The sequence below is a fragment of the Haliotis asinina genome, chromosome 1 (genome assembly GCF_037392515.1).
Source record: "Haliotis asinina isolate JCU_RB_2024 chromosome 1, JCU_Hal_asi_v2, whole genome shotgun sequence".
NCBI classification, from domain to species: domain Eukaryota; kingdom Metazoa; phylum Mollusca; class Gastropoda; order Lepetellida; family Haliotidae; genus Haliotis; species Haliotis asinina.
In genome coordinates this window covers 96,350,977-96,364,861 of record NC_090280.1, presented here as the reverse complement: position 1 = coordinate 96,364,861, position 13,885 = coordinate 96,350,977, and the positions used below count along the sequence as shown (strand labels likewise).

The window sequence follows — 13,885 nt, the reverse complement described above, 5'->3', positions numbered from 1 at the left end:
AAACTCACCGAATATTGAATCAGTTGCTTGGGAACTTGTCCCTTGAAGTGCCTTTTAAGCACACAAAAAGTTGCATTTACCTTAGAATATAAATAATCTCGCTGCGTTTAAACTTATATGTGACTATCAACGTTTAGGTTGTTCCCATACTCTTTGTTTGTAGTGTATTTTCTGCTTACGTTTAGTCCAATGTTTCGAAACCACATCAACGATTGTTGTTAATTGATTTGAATTGTAACACTTGATGTACCAATGTAGAAATGAAAGAGCTCTTAAACTCTGACTGTTAAGGAACGGTGAAAAGTTCTGAACTCATCTTAAGGTGATAGCGAATCTTTTCCGTGCTGCAACAGCGGGTTGCATTCTAGTGTGTTTCGGTATTGTATGTATGCATAGGATTGCTCTTTTGAAAGCCTCAAATAGTTGCGGAATATTTCATCATCCTCTTTTCTCTTATTAGACGATTACATTCTCCTTCAAGTAATCTTTGTTGGTTTAAGGGATGATTCCACCATCTCCATGTCCTATCAGGGGTCTTCCTCATGCACAGAGATGCTAGGATTTCCTCGTCCATGTCTTCTTCCTCCTCCACATCTACTAGTAGCACAAAGAAAACACCCGTCTATGCCAACACAGAGTCAGACTGCACTGTCTTATATCGCAGATGATCGCACCAAGTGTATTGGAAAGACGCTGTTGGAAATGCAAAGCCGGCTGCAGTGTAAATCCCGCCTTGTTTGATGCATGTCAGCATATACCATTTGCGAAGATCGATGCTCATTGTGTCATGGCCATGTTTTTATAACTCTTGTCTGCTTATTTTTGCATGTAAATAGAACAGAGGCCTGAATATTTTAATGAACGACACAATGCGTATCTGTCGTAATAAAACTTCATTAAATATATATTCTTCTGTGATAATGTTGCAAGTAAGTTAAGGTTAAATTGTGCCGTGGACATTCTTCAACTTCATGTGTGTGCATGTGAAAGTCATGTACAGGAAGGTGTAGCTGTAAGAGCTTGAACCTGTTGTATACATCAACATGTGGATGTGGACTTGTGACATGTTCCCGTGATCTGTGCATTGTTGACATTGACTACCATATCATCTGGGAATACAATATGCCTATTAGAACAATAAATACAAATTGATATGCAGGAAATGTTGCTTACGTTATGATGAACAGACTCACTCATCATTCTTTGATGAACAACGAAATGCACGAGGAATAATATAGTTATACATTTAGTAGCTTTCTGTTATGCGGTGTCATATTAATGATAGTCCGTCAGTATCTTCCACATATTTGGTATCGTTGATACTATGTAACGCATGGAGCTTTTACTCTTGAACAGTCATTATGCTGATCTAAATACAAAGTACCAACTTTTCCTTCCTTGTAATAGACCTTCATGCATACGGTACCAACCAAAGGTATATATGATCTTTAAATGATATAGCTAAATCAGAGAAAAACAACATATTTTTGGAAAAATACCTTTAATTTGTTCAACTGATATGTTCTCATCAAATACCTTTTCTATTATTGTTCATTTAAATACAAAGTACCAACTTGTGTTTTCTTGTAATGTTTGTTTTTATGTATGCAATGCCAGTCATATGCATACTATGTAAAGTGTTGCGAACAGCACGGTTCCTGTATAATAATGCATGACTTTATTCACTGTCCGACATGTCCATCCATTTCCAATTCTAGTTCTAATGTTCATATCTGTTGCATTTTACAGTAGATTAACTGAAAACAGTAGAAGAACTAAGTACGGTTTAGGACAATGTCATTGTAAGCCGTAAAACAGAATTGAATTTGCCAGTGAGCAAATAGCCATACTGCCACTTCCAAATTCATTCAAATGTCAAAAGCACAAAAAAACCTGTTATTTGCTCCTAAGCATATTTGAAATACAATAAAACACTTACAAATACAAATGAACACTTTTACAAAAGCACTGAGAAAAATGTTAACCTTGTGCCATGAAAACACGTGTTTACATAATTTTGACTAACTTACTATTTGCCACAAAATGACCAAATATAGAACAATTCAAAAACAAACATTACCCTGACTTAAATGGAAAGATAGATTAAAGTTACTTTGACAAATCAAATAATTCATGAAATATGAAAATACAATAGTTATTCTCACCACTATTTTGGACATTCTCTGGGTTGTTCATTGTGAGAGCACATGACCTCAAATGGCATGCCCTGAAGCAGTTACCTCACTTATCAAGGGTTATTAAAAAGTGTCAATGGTGTTAAACAAAACAGGAGCAAAATTACACTTGGTTAAATGAAAAACTCAAAATGTACCGGAGCTGTCGCTTTTGAACATACATTTTGTAATATTGACCATTTAAATACAAAGTACCAACTTTTGTTTCCATGTAATGTTTTGTTTTACGTATGCAATGCCATTTAAAGGAATATATGACCTTCAAATGCTATATCTGGATTAATATACCTAAGGCTTTAATTTGTAATGTGCAAATATCTTTGCGATGGACATATATGTAACATTATTGTCCACATATTTACATCATGATCGGAGCATTCCGAACTACTGTTTTCATGAATATCGGCCAGTCCAACTGAGAGTAACTAAATTATACTATCTAGCTTTGGGTTAAAACGTTGCCATGCCTGACATAACAAGCTGCAGCTTAAAAGGTGCCCTGCATGGTAGTCACACACGATAGGTGATGACAACTGACTTTAAATCCAAGTTAAATAATTTTTGATTTAACAAAAATGAGATCTCATTCAATCGCCAGAACTGCACCCCATTTTCACCATTTGGAGGTCCTGGCTTCTAGAACATGGTCAAAGTAGAAAGGTCTTAAGGCTTTTCCCTACAATTCTGTAACAGGCACATTGTACCATAAAACTGTAGAGCTTCCGGAAACATCAGAAGGACAACGATACCGTTATCTCCAATGTTGTAGGAAGCACCCCACGTACTTAGGAAAACAATAACCCACTGAGATATTACATTCATGTCGGAATGATATTTTCGGCACCTGTCAGATCTGAACTTGAACAAGCGAGGTCTGTGTCTATGTCAGGCTCCAGCCCTTCAAGTTGTTTGGCAACAATGAGGCGTATTAGTCACATGTCTACTCCATAAAATGTATAAATATATATATGTATTGAGAAGGATTTCCCCGAAGGGGCAAATTACAGTAATGACACATAACATTTACTTTCGCAATCTGAATGTATAGATCGTCAGTTAAAACAGGACAGTGAAGATGAATTTCACAAAAGGCACGGAGGTCCAATACCGTTACACGATAAAAACTATTTTTCATTTCATGTCTCACAGAATATATAATTTGATATGACATTGTATGTTTTCGAATGCTTTTGCGTTAGTGAAACAAATGTGCACACGTTTAAAGTTGACGTGTGGGGTTGTTACAGCAAATGCTGAGCGGAAGGAGAAATAACATGACTCAGTCACTATGAGACTATTAAGAAGGTTCACATGCAGTGCAATAAACTTCCAATCATGAACTGTCAAAAATATTTTATAGTAGTGAGCTGGATAGACTTAAGAAATTGCGAGTTGGTACCTGTGGCATATTTGCCTGTGCTCGAAGAGAGAAAAAGTGCTATTCTGTTGGCACAGCGAGGGCAAAGGTGCACCACTGAACCTTTTAGTCCATCGAAAAATTACAGGATTTGCCAACACCGCAGACAAGACAGACAGACAGACAGACAGACAGATACTGTTAGCAGCAAATGCCATGTTGCCCCCTGGGTAACACATACGTTTATACATTATGCAATCAAGTACAGAAAGCTTGGCGAGGATGTACTGACAAACAAAAAGGGGTTATTGACGGTCTTTAAAAGCTTGAAAATAATGTCTTGCTAGCATTTTCATTTCTTTAACATATTTTTGTTTGCATCAATGAAAAGAATTTATAGTACGTTGGTCTAGTAATGTAATAATATTTGAAGCAGTTCTTAGTTCTGCATATTAGGCGTAAGGCGTTACTGGTACTGGCAAGGGTACTAGCAAGGGCGAGTGCAGCTTGAAAGGCGTGTTAGCTTGTGCAAGACTGCTGTTGTCGCCTTTTCTTCTTGGGTGATAAGAATAATGAGGTTAACGTTGGTTAACGTTGATTTTAACGTTGAATGTGCAAAAAAAGTTACATGAACCAAGTAATTCATATGATGGAATCATCTCGCCTGAGCACAAATACATGAAGATGCATGAACCTTCTATATGCATGAACGGTTGAGCATCCTTATAAGGATTATTATCAAATAGTGTTGGCACAAGGTGTTATCAAAGTCCATCATATATATTCTGATTATTTCACGCCCACCAGTGATGTTCCGATCATTCTCAGGCCCTCAGGCATATTATGTTCATCAAGGATGTTATGACCTTTCACAGTCCACCACGAATATTTTCTGATCTTTAACAATCCACCAAGAACATGCTCTGATCTCCAAGAACATGTTCTGAACAGTCTGTCAAGGATATTCTATCTTACACAGACCATCAAGAATATTCTTATCTTTTTACACAGTCCATCAAGGACTTCTTATTTCTCACAGACCACTAAGAATATGTTTCGGTCTTTCACAGTCCATCAAGGGAATTCCCATCTTTCACGGACCACCAAGAATATTCTTATCTTTCACTGTCCACTAATGATACTCTGAGTGATTGCATGAGGCTCCTCCACAAAATCCATCAGCAGAATTGGAAAATGTTCTACAGTCAACGTAACTCCCTGTAGCACTGAAATCCCAGGTAAAACCAACAATCTCCAACAATGTTCGACTTGTAAAGTTGTAGATCAACCCCAGGATTGACACGTGACCGTAAGGTACTATGGTACATCGCATACAATACCTGCTGGTCAGTGTTGCTGAGTCCCATATGTAGTAGCACTTCCGATGCATGCCGGTAGTCAATGATAAACAGCAACATCGTTTGCTGACTACCAATGAACATTCCTCCCCCAACATATAAACTGTTCTTTTTGAAAATAACTTCTGGTTCTACAACGGGATCAGGATAATGGAGCTTGTTGAAAGCCACAGTGTTGTTGGAAAAGTCTTTGGGAACGACGAGTTTAAAAGGTTTGTTTCGTTTTAAATCCCGGAAGTAGCCCACGTCTAACCACGTGACGTAATCGGAAGTGACATATTTGTTCAAAATGGCATCTTCCACTACCTCATATTTCGCGTGCATTGCGCACGAATATTTTGGAACCACTGTGTTTGGGTAAAACTTTGGATAGTTCGGATCATGGTATATTTTTGAGATTCTGTCCTGAAGTTTAAATGACCACATGGACGTTTGGTTTACTCGTATCACTCGTGTCAGATGTCTTGGCAGCTTGGTCCGCACTGTTCTAATTACATTTTCAAATGTTTCAGAGTCCGTATAGAAAACTAAAGGATTGTACAAGTGGGAAAAGGCCCCCGCCCAGCTTGTGTATGTTGAAACGTTAAAATAGAGGCCTTTCGAAAGTCCTTTCTTGAAGCGTCCGATGTTAAAGTATGCTGACACCACTGCGAGGTCAGTGTCAACATCCGGGTCATATTGGGGGAATTTCTTCAGTGGTATGACACCGCCCACGCACAGCTTCTGTAATTGGTGAGCGTATTTAATGTATCCCATACTTTAATGCTGCATTTCAACAGCATGTTCATGTTATATTTTGCTGAATTTTCTACAATGTATTAACAGCTGATAAATAGCATTTCACTATCGGATTGTTTCTTTCAGAACTTCGGGCACGCGGGCGCACTCATACACGCGCACACACACACACACACACACACACACACACACACACACACACACACATATATCAAAGGTGTTTCCCAATTTCACAGACATATTTGATTAGATTAAAAATATCTCAACAGAGTCAGTTTCACTCCTACATGTTTCATTAATGTCTTCGGACCCGTGAAGGTCCGTTGTAGAATAGGCCCTCAACAACCCATGCTTGCCACAACTTGAGGAAACTATGCTTGTCGTAAGAGGCGACTAACGGGATCGGCTTGTCAAGCTCGTTGACACATGTCACTGGTTTCCTGTTGCGCAGGTCGATGCTCATGCTGCTGATCACTGGATTACCAGATTCAATTATTTACAGACCGCCGCCATAAAGCCGGAATATTGCTGAGGGCGGCGTAAAACAAAACACACTCACTCATTCATTGATGTCTTCTATATATGAATATGGGGTGAAGGCTTTCTGTTCTTGGTGTTTTTCGATCATAGCGTTCTGTTATGAAATAAGATTAAGTTTCGCAACAATATGATCACATTTTACCACACCTTGGGTTTCCGACTGGGTTGCCCTCCGAAAGGTTTCGCTTTTTTATTCTTTTCATCAGCAACAGTGACCTGAAAGAAGAGACAACCGATAGGCTGATGTATGGATTTTCATGTGTTGAGGATATAATCCAGGCATCATTTTCATGTCCTGAAGAGGAAGTTCGTTCATCAGTTTTCATGGCCTGACAGGGACATACACACATCATTTTCATGTTCTGAAGAGGTAGTGCGTGCATCACTTTTCATGTCCTGAGAGGGAACTATGGGCCTCAATTTTATGTCCTGGGAGGGAACTATGGGCCTCAATTTTATGTCCTGAGGAGATAATAGAGGCATCATATTCAAGTCCTATGGATATGGTACGGGCATCATGTTTATGTTGTGGGAAGATAATAGGGGCATAATTGTCATGTCCTGAGAGAGTAATGTGGGCATCATTTTGGTGTTCTGAGGAGATAGCATGGTGATCATTTTCATGTCCTGGAGAAATAATTGGAACACGACTTTCATTTTATGAGGGGGTAACTTTTCATGGCCCTTTTCAAAAGCCCTTAGATGATAGTACAGGCATCATTTTCATGTTCTGAGGGGTAATAAGGGGATTTATTTTCATGTCCTTAGGACGTAATTAGGGCATCATTTTCATGTCCTGTGAAGGTGATATGGGCATCATTTTTCATGTCCAGGAGGAAACGACTATGCGCCCAATTTGCACCAACTTGAGCGGCAAGCTGATGTGATGTGGTTAGTGACGTCATTTGATCGTAATGTCATGGTACGGACCAAGTGACAATGGTCTGAAGATTATAATGATACCATTTCATCGTACCGATTTAGAAGTTGTTGCTTGATGTAGTAGGGGCGGTTGGGTAGCCCAATGGTTAAAATGTTCGCTCATCACGCCGAAGACCCGGGTTCGATTCCCCACCTGGGCACAATGTTTAAAGCCCATTTCCGGTGTCCCGCGCCGTGATATTGCCGGAATATTGCTGAAGCCAGGTTGAATCCAAACTCTCTAACTTTATATCGTATGTGGAAGGCAGTTTGAGAAGACAAAACCCATGCTGGCTGTAAGAAGCAACTAGCGGGATTGGGAGGTTTGTTTGGTGGAGAGTCAGTTATGTTGTGGGGATGTGTCTCTCATGACTGTAAGTTGGCACTGGTAACTGAACAGGGAAATCTTAGTGACCAGCGTTTCATCACGGATATTCAAATTCTTGTGTCACATTCATTTTGATAACCAACATTGGCTACCCGGTCCCATAGACGACAAGACGACGTTAGACCTCTTCGTTCCCGTGCTGTGAGGGGGATCTAGTTACTGCAACGGTCCCTTGGAGCTGAACCCAGTGCAGTACACCTGGGACATTGGTTTTATATGTGCAAGCAAGGATCCCTCCTGTACAAACTGTTGGTGAATTTGGGGCAGTTGCATGCATTGCATGACGAGAGGCGGCAATTGGCCCAATAACGTATCTGCAGACTTGAAGGTAAAGGCACGTGGCTGTTACACAATATACTGATGTCAAACACCTCAGTAGATTTCAAGGAGTCTATACAGACAGCAAAATTCGGCATCATCTCCCCAGACCCCCCATCCCCCAACCCCAACCCCCCCCCCCCCCCCCCACACACACACACACACACTCACCACACCCTACCCCACACTCCACCCTCCCAATATACTACCCGTATGTATATCATCATAAGCAATAATGATAACATTAAAGGATCATCAACTGCAATATTGATAAGAATTTGCAGCCTTACGGGAGTTTTTCCGTCGAGAATCGCCGTCTCCTTTGACGTTTCCACTGGCCTCTTTTCGCCTCCTTTGATTTCATTTCTTGTAACATACTGAAATGCGCACACAAAAGGAACAGGTCAGACAACATTCGACATCGTACATTCACCAAATCAGGGGTTAATCATAAATATTCGTTACATTGCTATTTAGTTCGTGGTCGTGGTTTGTGGCATAAACTACACAATAGATTCAGAATGTCCCATCAGTCGGTATTGTCAGGCTGCATTCATTCGTCAAGCATCGCCACAAGCATCTGTGATACAAGGATATCCGGTACACGCGAACACATCACTGTATAACTTGAAGAGTTAGAGCAAAGTCCACAAACCGCAATGCTGTCACCACCGTTCAGTCCGGGCCGGTTGCCACGACAACTATCATCCTTCGTTTGGACCCTTACCACAAAGCGATCGTATCGCTTAGACTACCGCAACTCTCACGCTTGCACGAATACTCGCTTCAGTTGCTATGGCTATGGATAAAAGACTCCGCTTGTGACACTTTTAAATCTAAGGGAGAACGGTGTTTGTCTGGTGTACCGTGTTTTTCCTGTAACTGAGCCATGGCCGGATGGTAAAGGGTTCAAAGTCCAGATTTATATGATTGCTCGATTGTGTGGGACAGTTTCACGGTGTTTCAACGGTGATGTCGATTCTGATGATGAGATGATTTAGTTATTTTACGTGCGCATCTTGTACCCAGAATGGCACTAGTTCACACTTTCCATTTTGATGTGAACGTTTGACAGACTTTGCACATCGATAACATGAACACTGTTTTATACCACAGTCAGCAATATCAGTGCCTTATCACACCAGCAGCCCCTTAGAGTTCCTAAGTGTTTTTGGCCTTATCGAGCAGTAAAACGGGTACCCGGTAGGATGAGAGATTGTCCTCAGTGCCCTTCTGTTACTGGGGCAGTTCACTAGCAACATGTCAAGTACCAGATATGTTATGGTCACAAGCCACATGACTAACACCGTCACCTACCTCTTATCATCGACATCGTCAGTGACTAGAGTGAGTGAGTTTAGTTTTACACAGCACTCAGCAATATTCCAGCTATATGGCGGTGGACTGTAAATACACGAATCTGGACCAGACAGTACAATGATCGATAGCATGAGCATCGATCTACACAGTTGGGAAGCGATGACATGTGAGAACTAAGTCAGCGAGGTGCGAGCTGCTCACTCGATCGCCTTTCATGGCAAGCATGGGTTGCTGAAGCGTCAATGACTTGATATAGAATGGGCAGCACCTAGTAATATCGTCATTTACCAGATATCTCAATGTCAGGAGCAACTTGGCCAACATTTTCACATGCCAGATATCTCATTGTCTCTTAGCAGATATCACATTGTGATCAGCAACATGACCAACAGCGGTACTTACCATTATCATATCCCATTGTCACTTACCAGATATCCCATTGTCACTTACCAGATATCTGAATGTCACCAATAACAAGGCCAACATCATAACGCACAGGAAGACCCAACATCTTCCTGCCTTGGTCAAACGCGAAGCCATCTTCTGGAGGGAAAAAGTGAATTCTATGTTTTCACTTTTTGGCAATTTTTTTTGGCATTTCCGCTACATGAAACCGAGTCACTTTTAGGAAAAGTTTTTAGGTTAGCTTAGTGTTTTGGCTTATGTCACGATTATGAAAAAGGTTATTCACTTTTGTATCGTATTGCTTTGCAGGGACGTAGATACCTCTGGAAATTGTTGTTGAAAAGGTTGGGCAAGCCCTCAAAACAATCTCATTATATATCTTCGCAACCTGTAGGGCTTACATGAAGAAATTGGCTTGCTACGTGCTTCTTTTGTCTATTCATTAACAGGGTCGGCATTTCTAAAGTGACAGTAGAGATTATATGTTTGGTTGATTATGAATCACAACTTGTCTTGCTTATTTTCGACGGTACACAGAAGCACCCGATCGTTATTTACCAGTGGCGATTAAGACAACTTTGACCTGAATGTCAATATAGCTTACATCTATGAAGCTGAGAAGACAGAAGCCTTAAAAACATTTTTGTTTTTTAAAAAAGATTTATTACCTTTTCCAGCCCTTCTTACTCTGGAAGAAACTGGGTTGGATGAAAGCAAGGATGATGACACTGTCATGAAATTGTCTTGCATAATTAACAGAGCTGTAAGAACGTCATCAATGATCAGACAAGGTGATGTTTCATTGCCTGTTGTGAGGTCAAAAGTGTTAATGGGAAATCACTTATTATCTTTACACACGTACATTAATTAAGCATCGTTCTATTTTAAGAATATAATGTAATTCTGCAAAAAGTTAGGGTATAACCCTCAATTTAATCAACATTATGGGTAAAGAAGCTTTATCCGCTGATTTTACAAATATCATTACCTCTTCTACTCTTCATTATTTATTTGAAAGAATATGTTGATGAAAATGTGATGGGACTTTTACCCACAATAACAATACATCCCCTGATTAGGCTACACAATTAAGTTACGTTTTGACCATAATTAATAATTCTGTTTTATACCAAGAAGGCGTTTACACTTTCAAGTAAGCTTTCATTAGTCCAGAACAACGTGAATGTCAAAGATTCACACCTTTTCCAACAATGAGGATTCCTGACTGACAAAAACTGAAAAGGGCCACATTAATAAGATTTTGGAATAAATCTTTTATGATTTTGAGTTTATTGTTTGAACAAACTCTTCTTCTTGCCGAATACCGGTAATTATTTTTACTGCATTATAAAACAAAAATTATATTTTTTGGTTTGAGTGTAACGTTTCCTAAATCTTAGTTTACAAACAACTTATAGGCCACAAAGAATCAATTATTATTTCATTTTTCAAAATAATGTTTTAGGACAGAAAAACACCTGTTTTAAATATAGGCAATTATCCTAATTAAAGCACATGGTAATTTCTATAATGGTTTCGCTTTTGAAAAGTTAAATGCTTTCTCTATCAAACTGAAGAGGTTATGTTGCAGAAGGAGTTTTTAGCATTTCATTTCAGATAAAAACAGTTGGTAAAAATACAGGGTGGTGCTTATTTTATGCACGGATGCATAGATAATGCACCATCATTTTTCCAAACCATACCCAACCCATAGGAGTTAAGTAAGTAATATATGAATCCCATGTAATCTCAGTGTGATGATCTCTTTTGCATGGTGTCATGTCGTTTTGGGCACCATTTGTCAGGGATGCCTACAAGTTTTCACCAACATCTGTCTGTCACATGAGATTTCACAAGAAATATCAAAACGAATACACTCGACTTATACTGCTACGTTTGTCGATCACATTCCAAAGCAAATTTACAAAATATTGTATGAAACTGATCGTCACTGTGCCAAATACGTAGCATGTCGGGAGGCCCGTCAACTCTCTAAATCACCATCATCATCCAAACCCGAATACAACTTTTATGCCAACAATATATGTTCACATTAATGACAGTAAATTAAATCAATTTACGCAATACAGGTTTCTGAAAATTGCGCTATTTATGTACACCGTTGATCCACGGTGCAACCCGGAGATGACCCATTAATTATTATCCACAGTCACTATCTGTGACCAGTTTCACGTTAACCCTTGTAACAGTAACCAGTATCTGCCGTTCACATTAATCACAAGTCATTAACTTACCTTAAAAAACAGCCTGTTCTTCACATTTGAGTTATACCTTACATTTACCTTACACTTCCTGCTTTGTTCTGCATGTGAGGTTTACCGAATGCACTCACAGTGTTGTTATCAATGAGGTTATCTACCCATGATAACCAGCCGAGTCGCGCCTAAAGTAGAATGTTGAAATTTGAAATTTGACCTTTCCTATTTTATCAGACCGTCCTTGCTATCAACTGCATACAAAGACTTTTAGTTCAAACCAAAACGTTTTAGAATTATCGATGTTCTTTTCAACATTGGCTTGCTTTCTTTTATATCAATCAGTGCGTTTCTTTATACAAACAACATTGCATCTATCTCTTGGAATATTATAATGATCTACTGATTGTTCATCCCTCAGTTTTCGAAAATTGTTCAATGATCTGCGGCGATCGGCCATTCATAATCATGCTAATTATTAACATCATATTTCACGTCACTACAACTGTTTTTCATATCTAATGCTGCGAGACAAAGAACCCCTACAAAAAAGTCGATACTTATATGGAAACACGTAAGAGAGCTCTCCACAGATATATCTAATATTTCCTGTATTGAATTTGACAAAATGTTCTGCCGGGAAGTTTCTAACTTGCAATTGTCTCCAACAAACTTGAAACTGTTGAAGGTTCAGGTACACGAGACGCTAGTATTTTAAGCTTGCGGGGGATGTGATGATTCCTCAATAAACATCACTGACATCCACGTGACAACCAACAACACCACTAACATCACTGAGATGCACGTGACAACCAGGAACACCACTACAATCACTGACATGCACGTGACACCAAATAATCTCATTAAGATCACTGACATGCACGTGACAACCAACAACACCACTAACATCACTGACATCCACGTGACAACCAGCAACACCACTAACATCACTGAGATGCACGTGACACCCAACAACCCCACTACAATCACTGACATGCACGTCACACCAAATAATCTCATTAAGATCACTGACATGCACGTGACACCCAACAACATCACTAACATCACTGACATGCACGTGACACCCAACAACACCACTAAGATCACTGACACGCACGTGACATCAAAAAACCTCATTAACATCACTGACGTGCACATGACACCCGACAACCTCACTAAACATCACTGTCATGCACTTACACCCAACAACCTCACTAAACCTCACTGACATGTACGTCACACCAAATAACCTCATTAACATCACTGACGTGCACGTGATACCCAACAACCTCACTAAACATCACTGACATGCACGTAACAACCAACAGCCTCACTACCATCACTGACATGCACGTGACATCCGGCGACATCACTTAACACTAGCGACATGAACGTGACACCCAACAACCTATCTAAACATCACTGACATGCATGTGACATCACTAAACATAACTGTATTCCACCCTAACAACCTCATTAGCCTTCCGCAAGGTGCGACAACCTCCCTGGACTTTAGAAACATGCATGTCACATCCAACGACCCCATTGCTGTTCAGTAGCTTTCTATATTCAACCAGCATATATGATATCACCACAACACCACTAGATTAAAGCAACATGCACGCCACAATTAGGTAGGTCGATATTGCGCACCCTGCTTATCCACAACGACATGACTTTGCATGTCCTTCACTTCCCAACCCTTGTGGATCGATAAGAGGCAACCCCATGTATCTGGAGATGTTTTGAAATGTTTTGCCTTGAACTATACAATACCAATAATGCCAGAGGTTCCAGATCACTGTACCTAAGGTGATGCTGGTAACGCCTTACTGAATTTACTTCTTAAAGTCGACGTGTTGAAGAACAAGCATTTTCAAAATACCGAGAGGATCAGCCGACATCCAGATCGACTTTGAGCTTCCGACATCCTCAATCGATTTAAAAAATGTTTATTCTTCAACACATGGTGATTAATAAGAAAATTCAGTGCATTCAGCGTATTTGCACCAATAATTGTGTTAAATCATCTTGATTGTGTACACGTGGAAGACCAATCTTCGAGGTAAATAATCGCCCAGGGGTCTACCTGCCGCCATGCCGGGACGCTGGTAACGCACGTTATCAGA

At 39.9% G+C, this 13,885-nt stretch overlaps 1 protein-coding gene across 1 annotated transcript; it reads right to left on the bottom strand.

Annotated features, from left to right (window-relative positions):
- Positions 1-1,484: 1,484 nt before the first annotated feature.
- Positions 1,485-11,885, bottom strand: LOC137255876 (uncharacterized). The gene is made up of 5 exons (XM_067793458.1): positions 11,796-11,885; positions 9,586-9,678; positions 8,106-8,192; positions 6,336-6,404; positions 1,485-5,633 (listed from the first exon to the last, which is right to left on the bottom strand). Exons 2-5 carry the CDS (start codon positions 9,673-9,675, stop codon positions 4,758-4,760), a joined length of 1,122 nt encoding a protein of 373 aa, XP_067649559.1. The 5' UTR covers positions 9,676-9,678; positions 11,796-11,885; the 3' UTR covers positions 1,485-4,757.
- Positions 11,886-13,885: the final 2,000 nt, after the last annotated feature.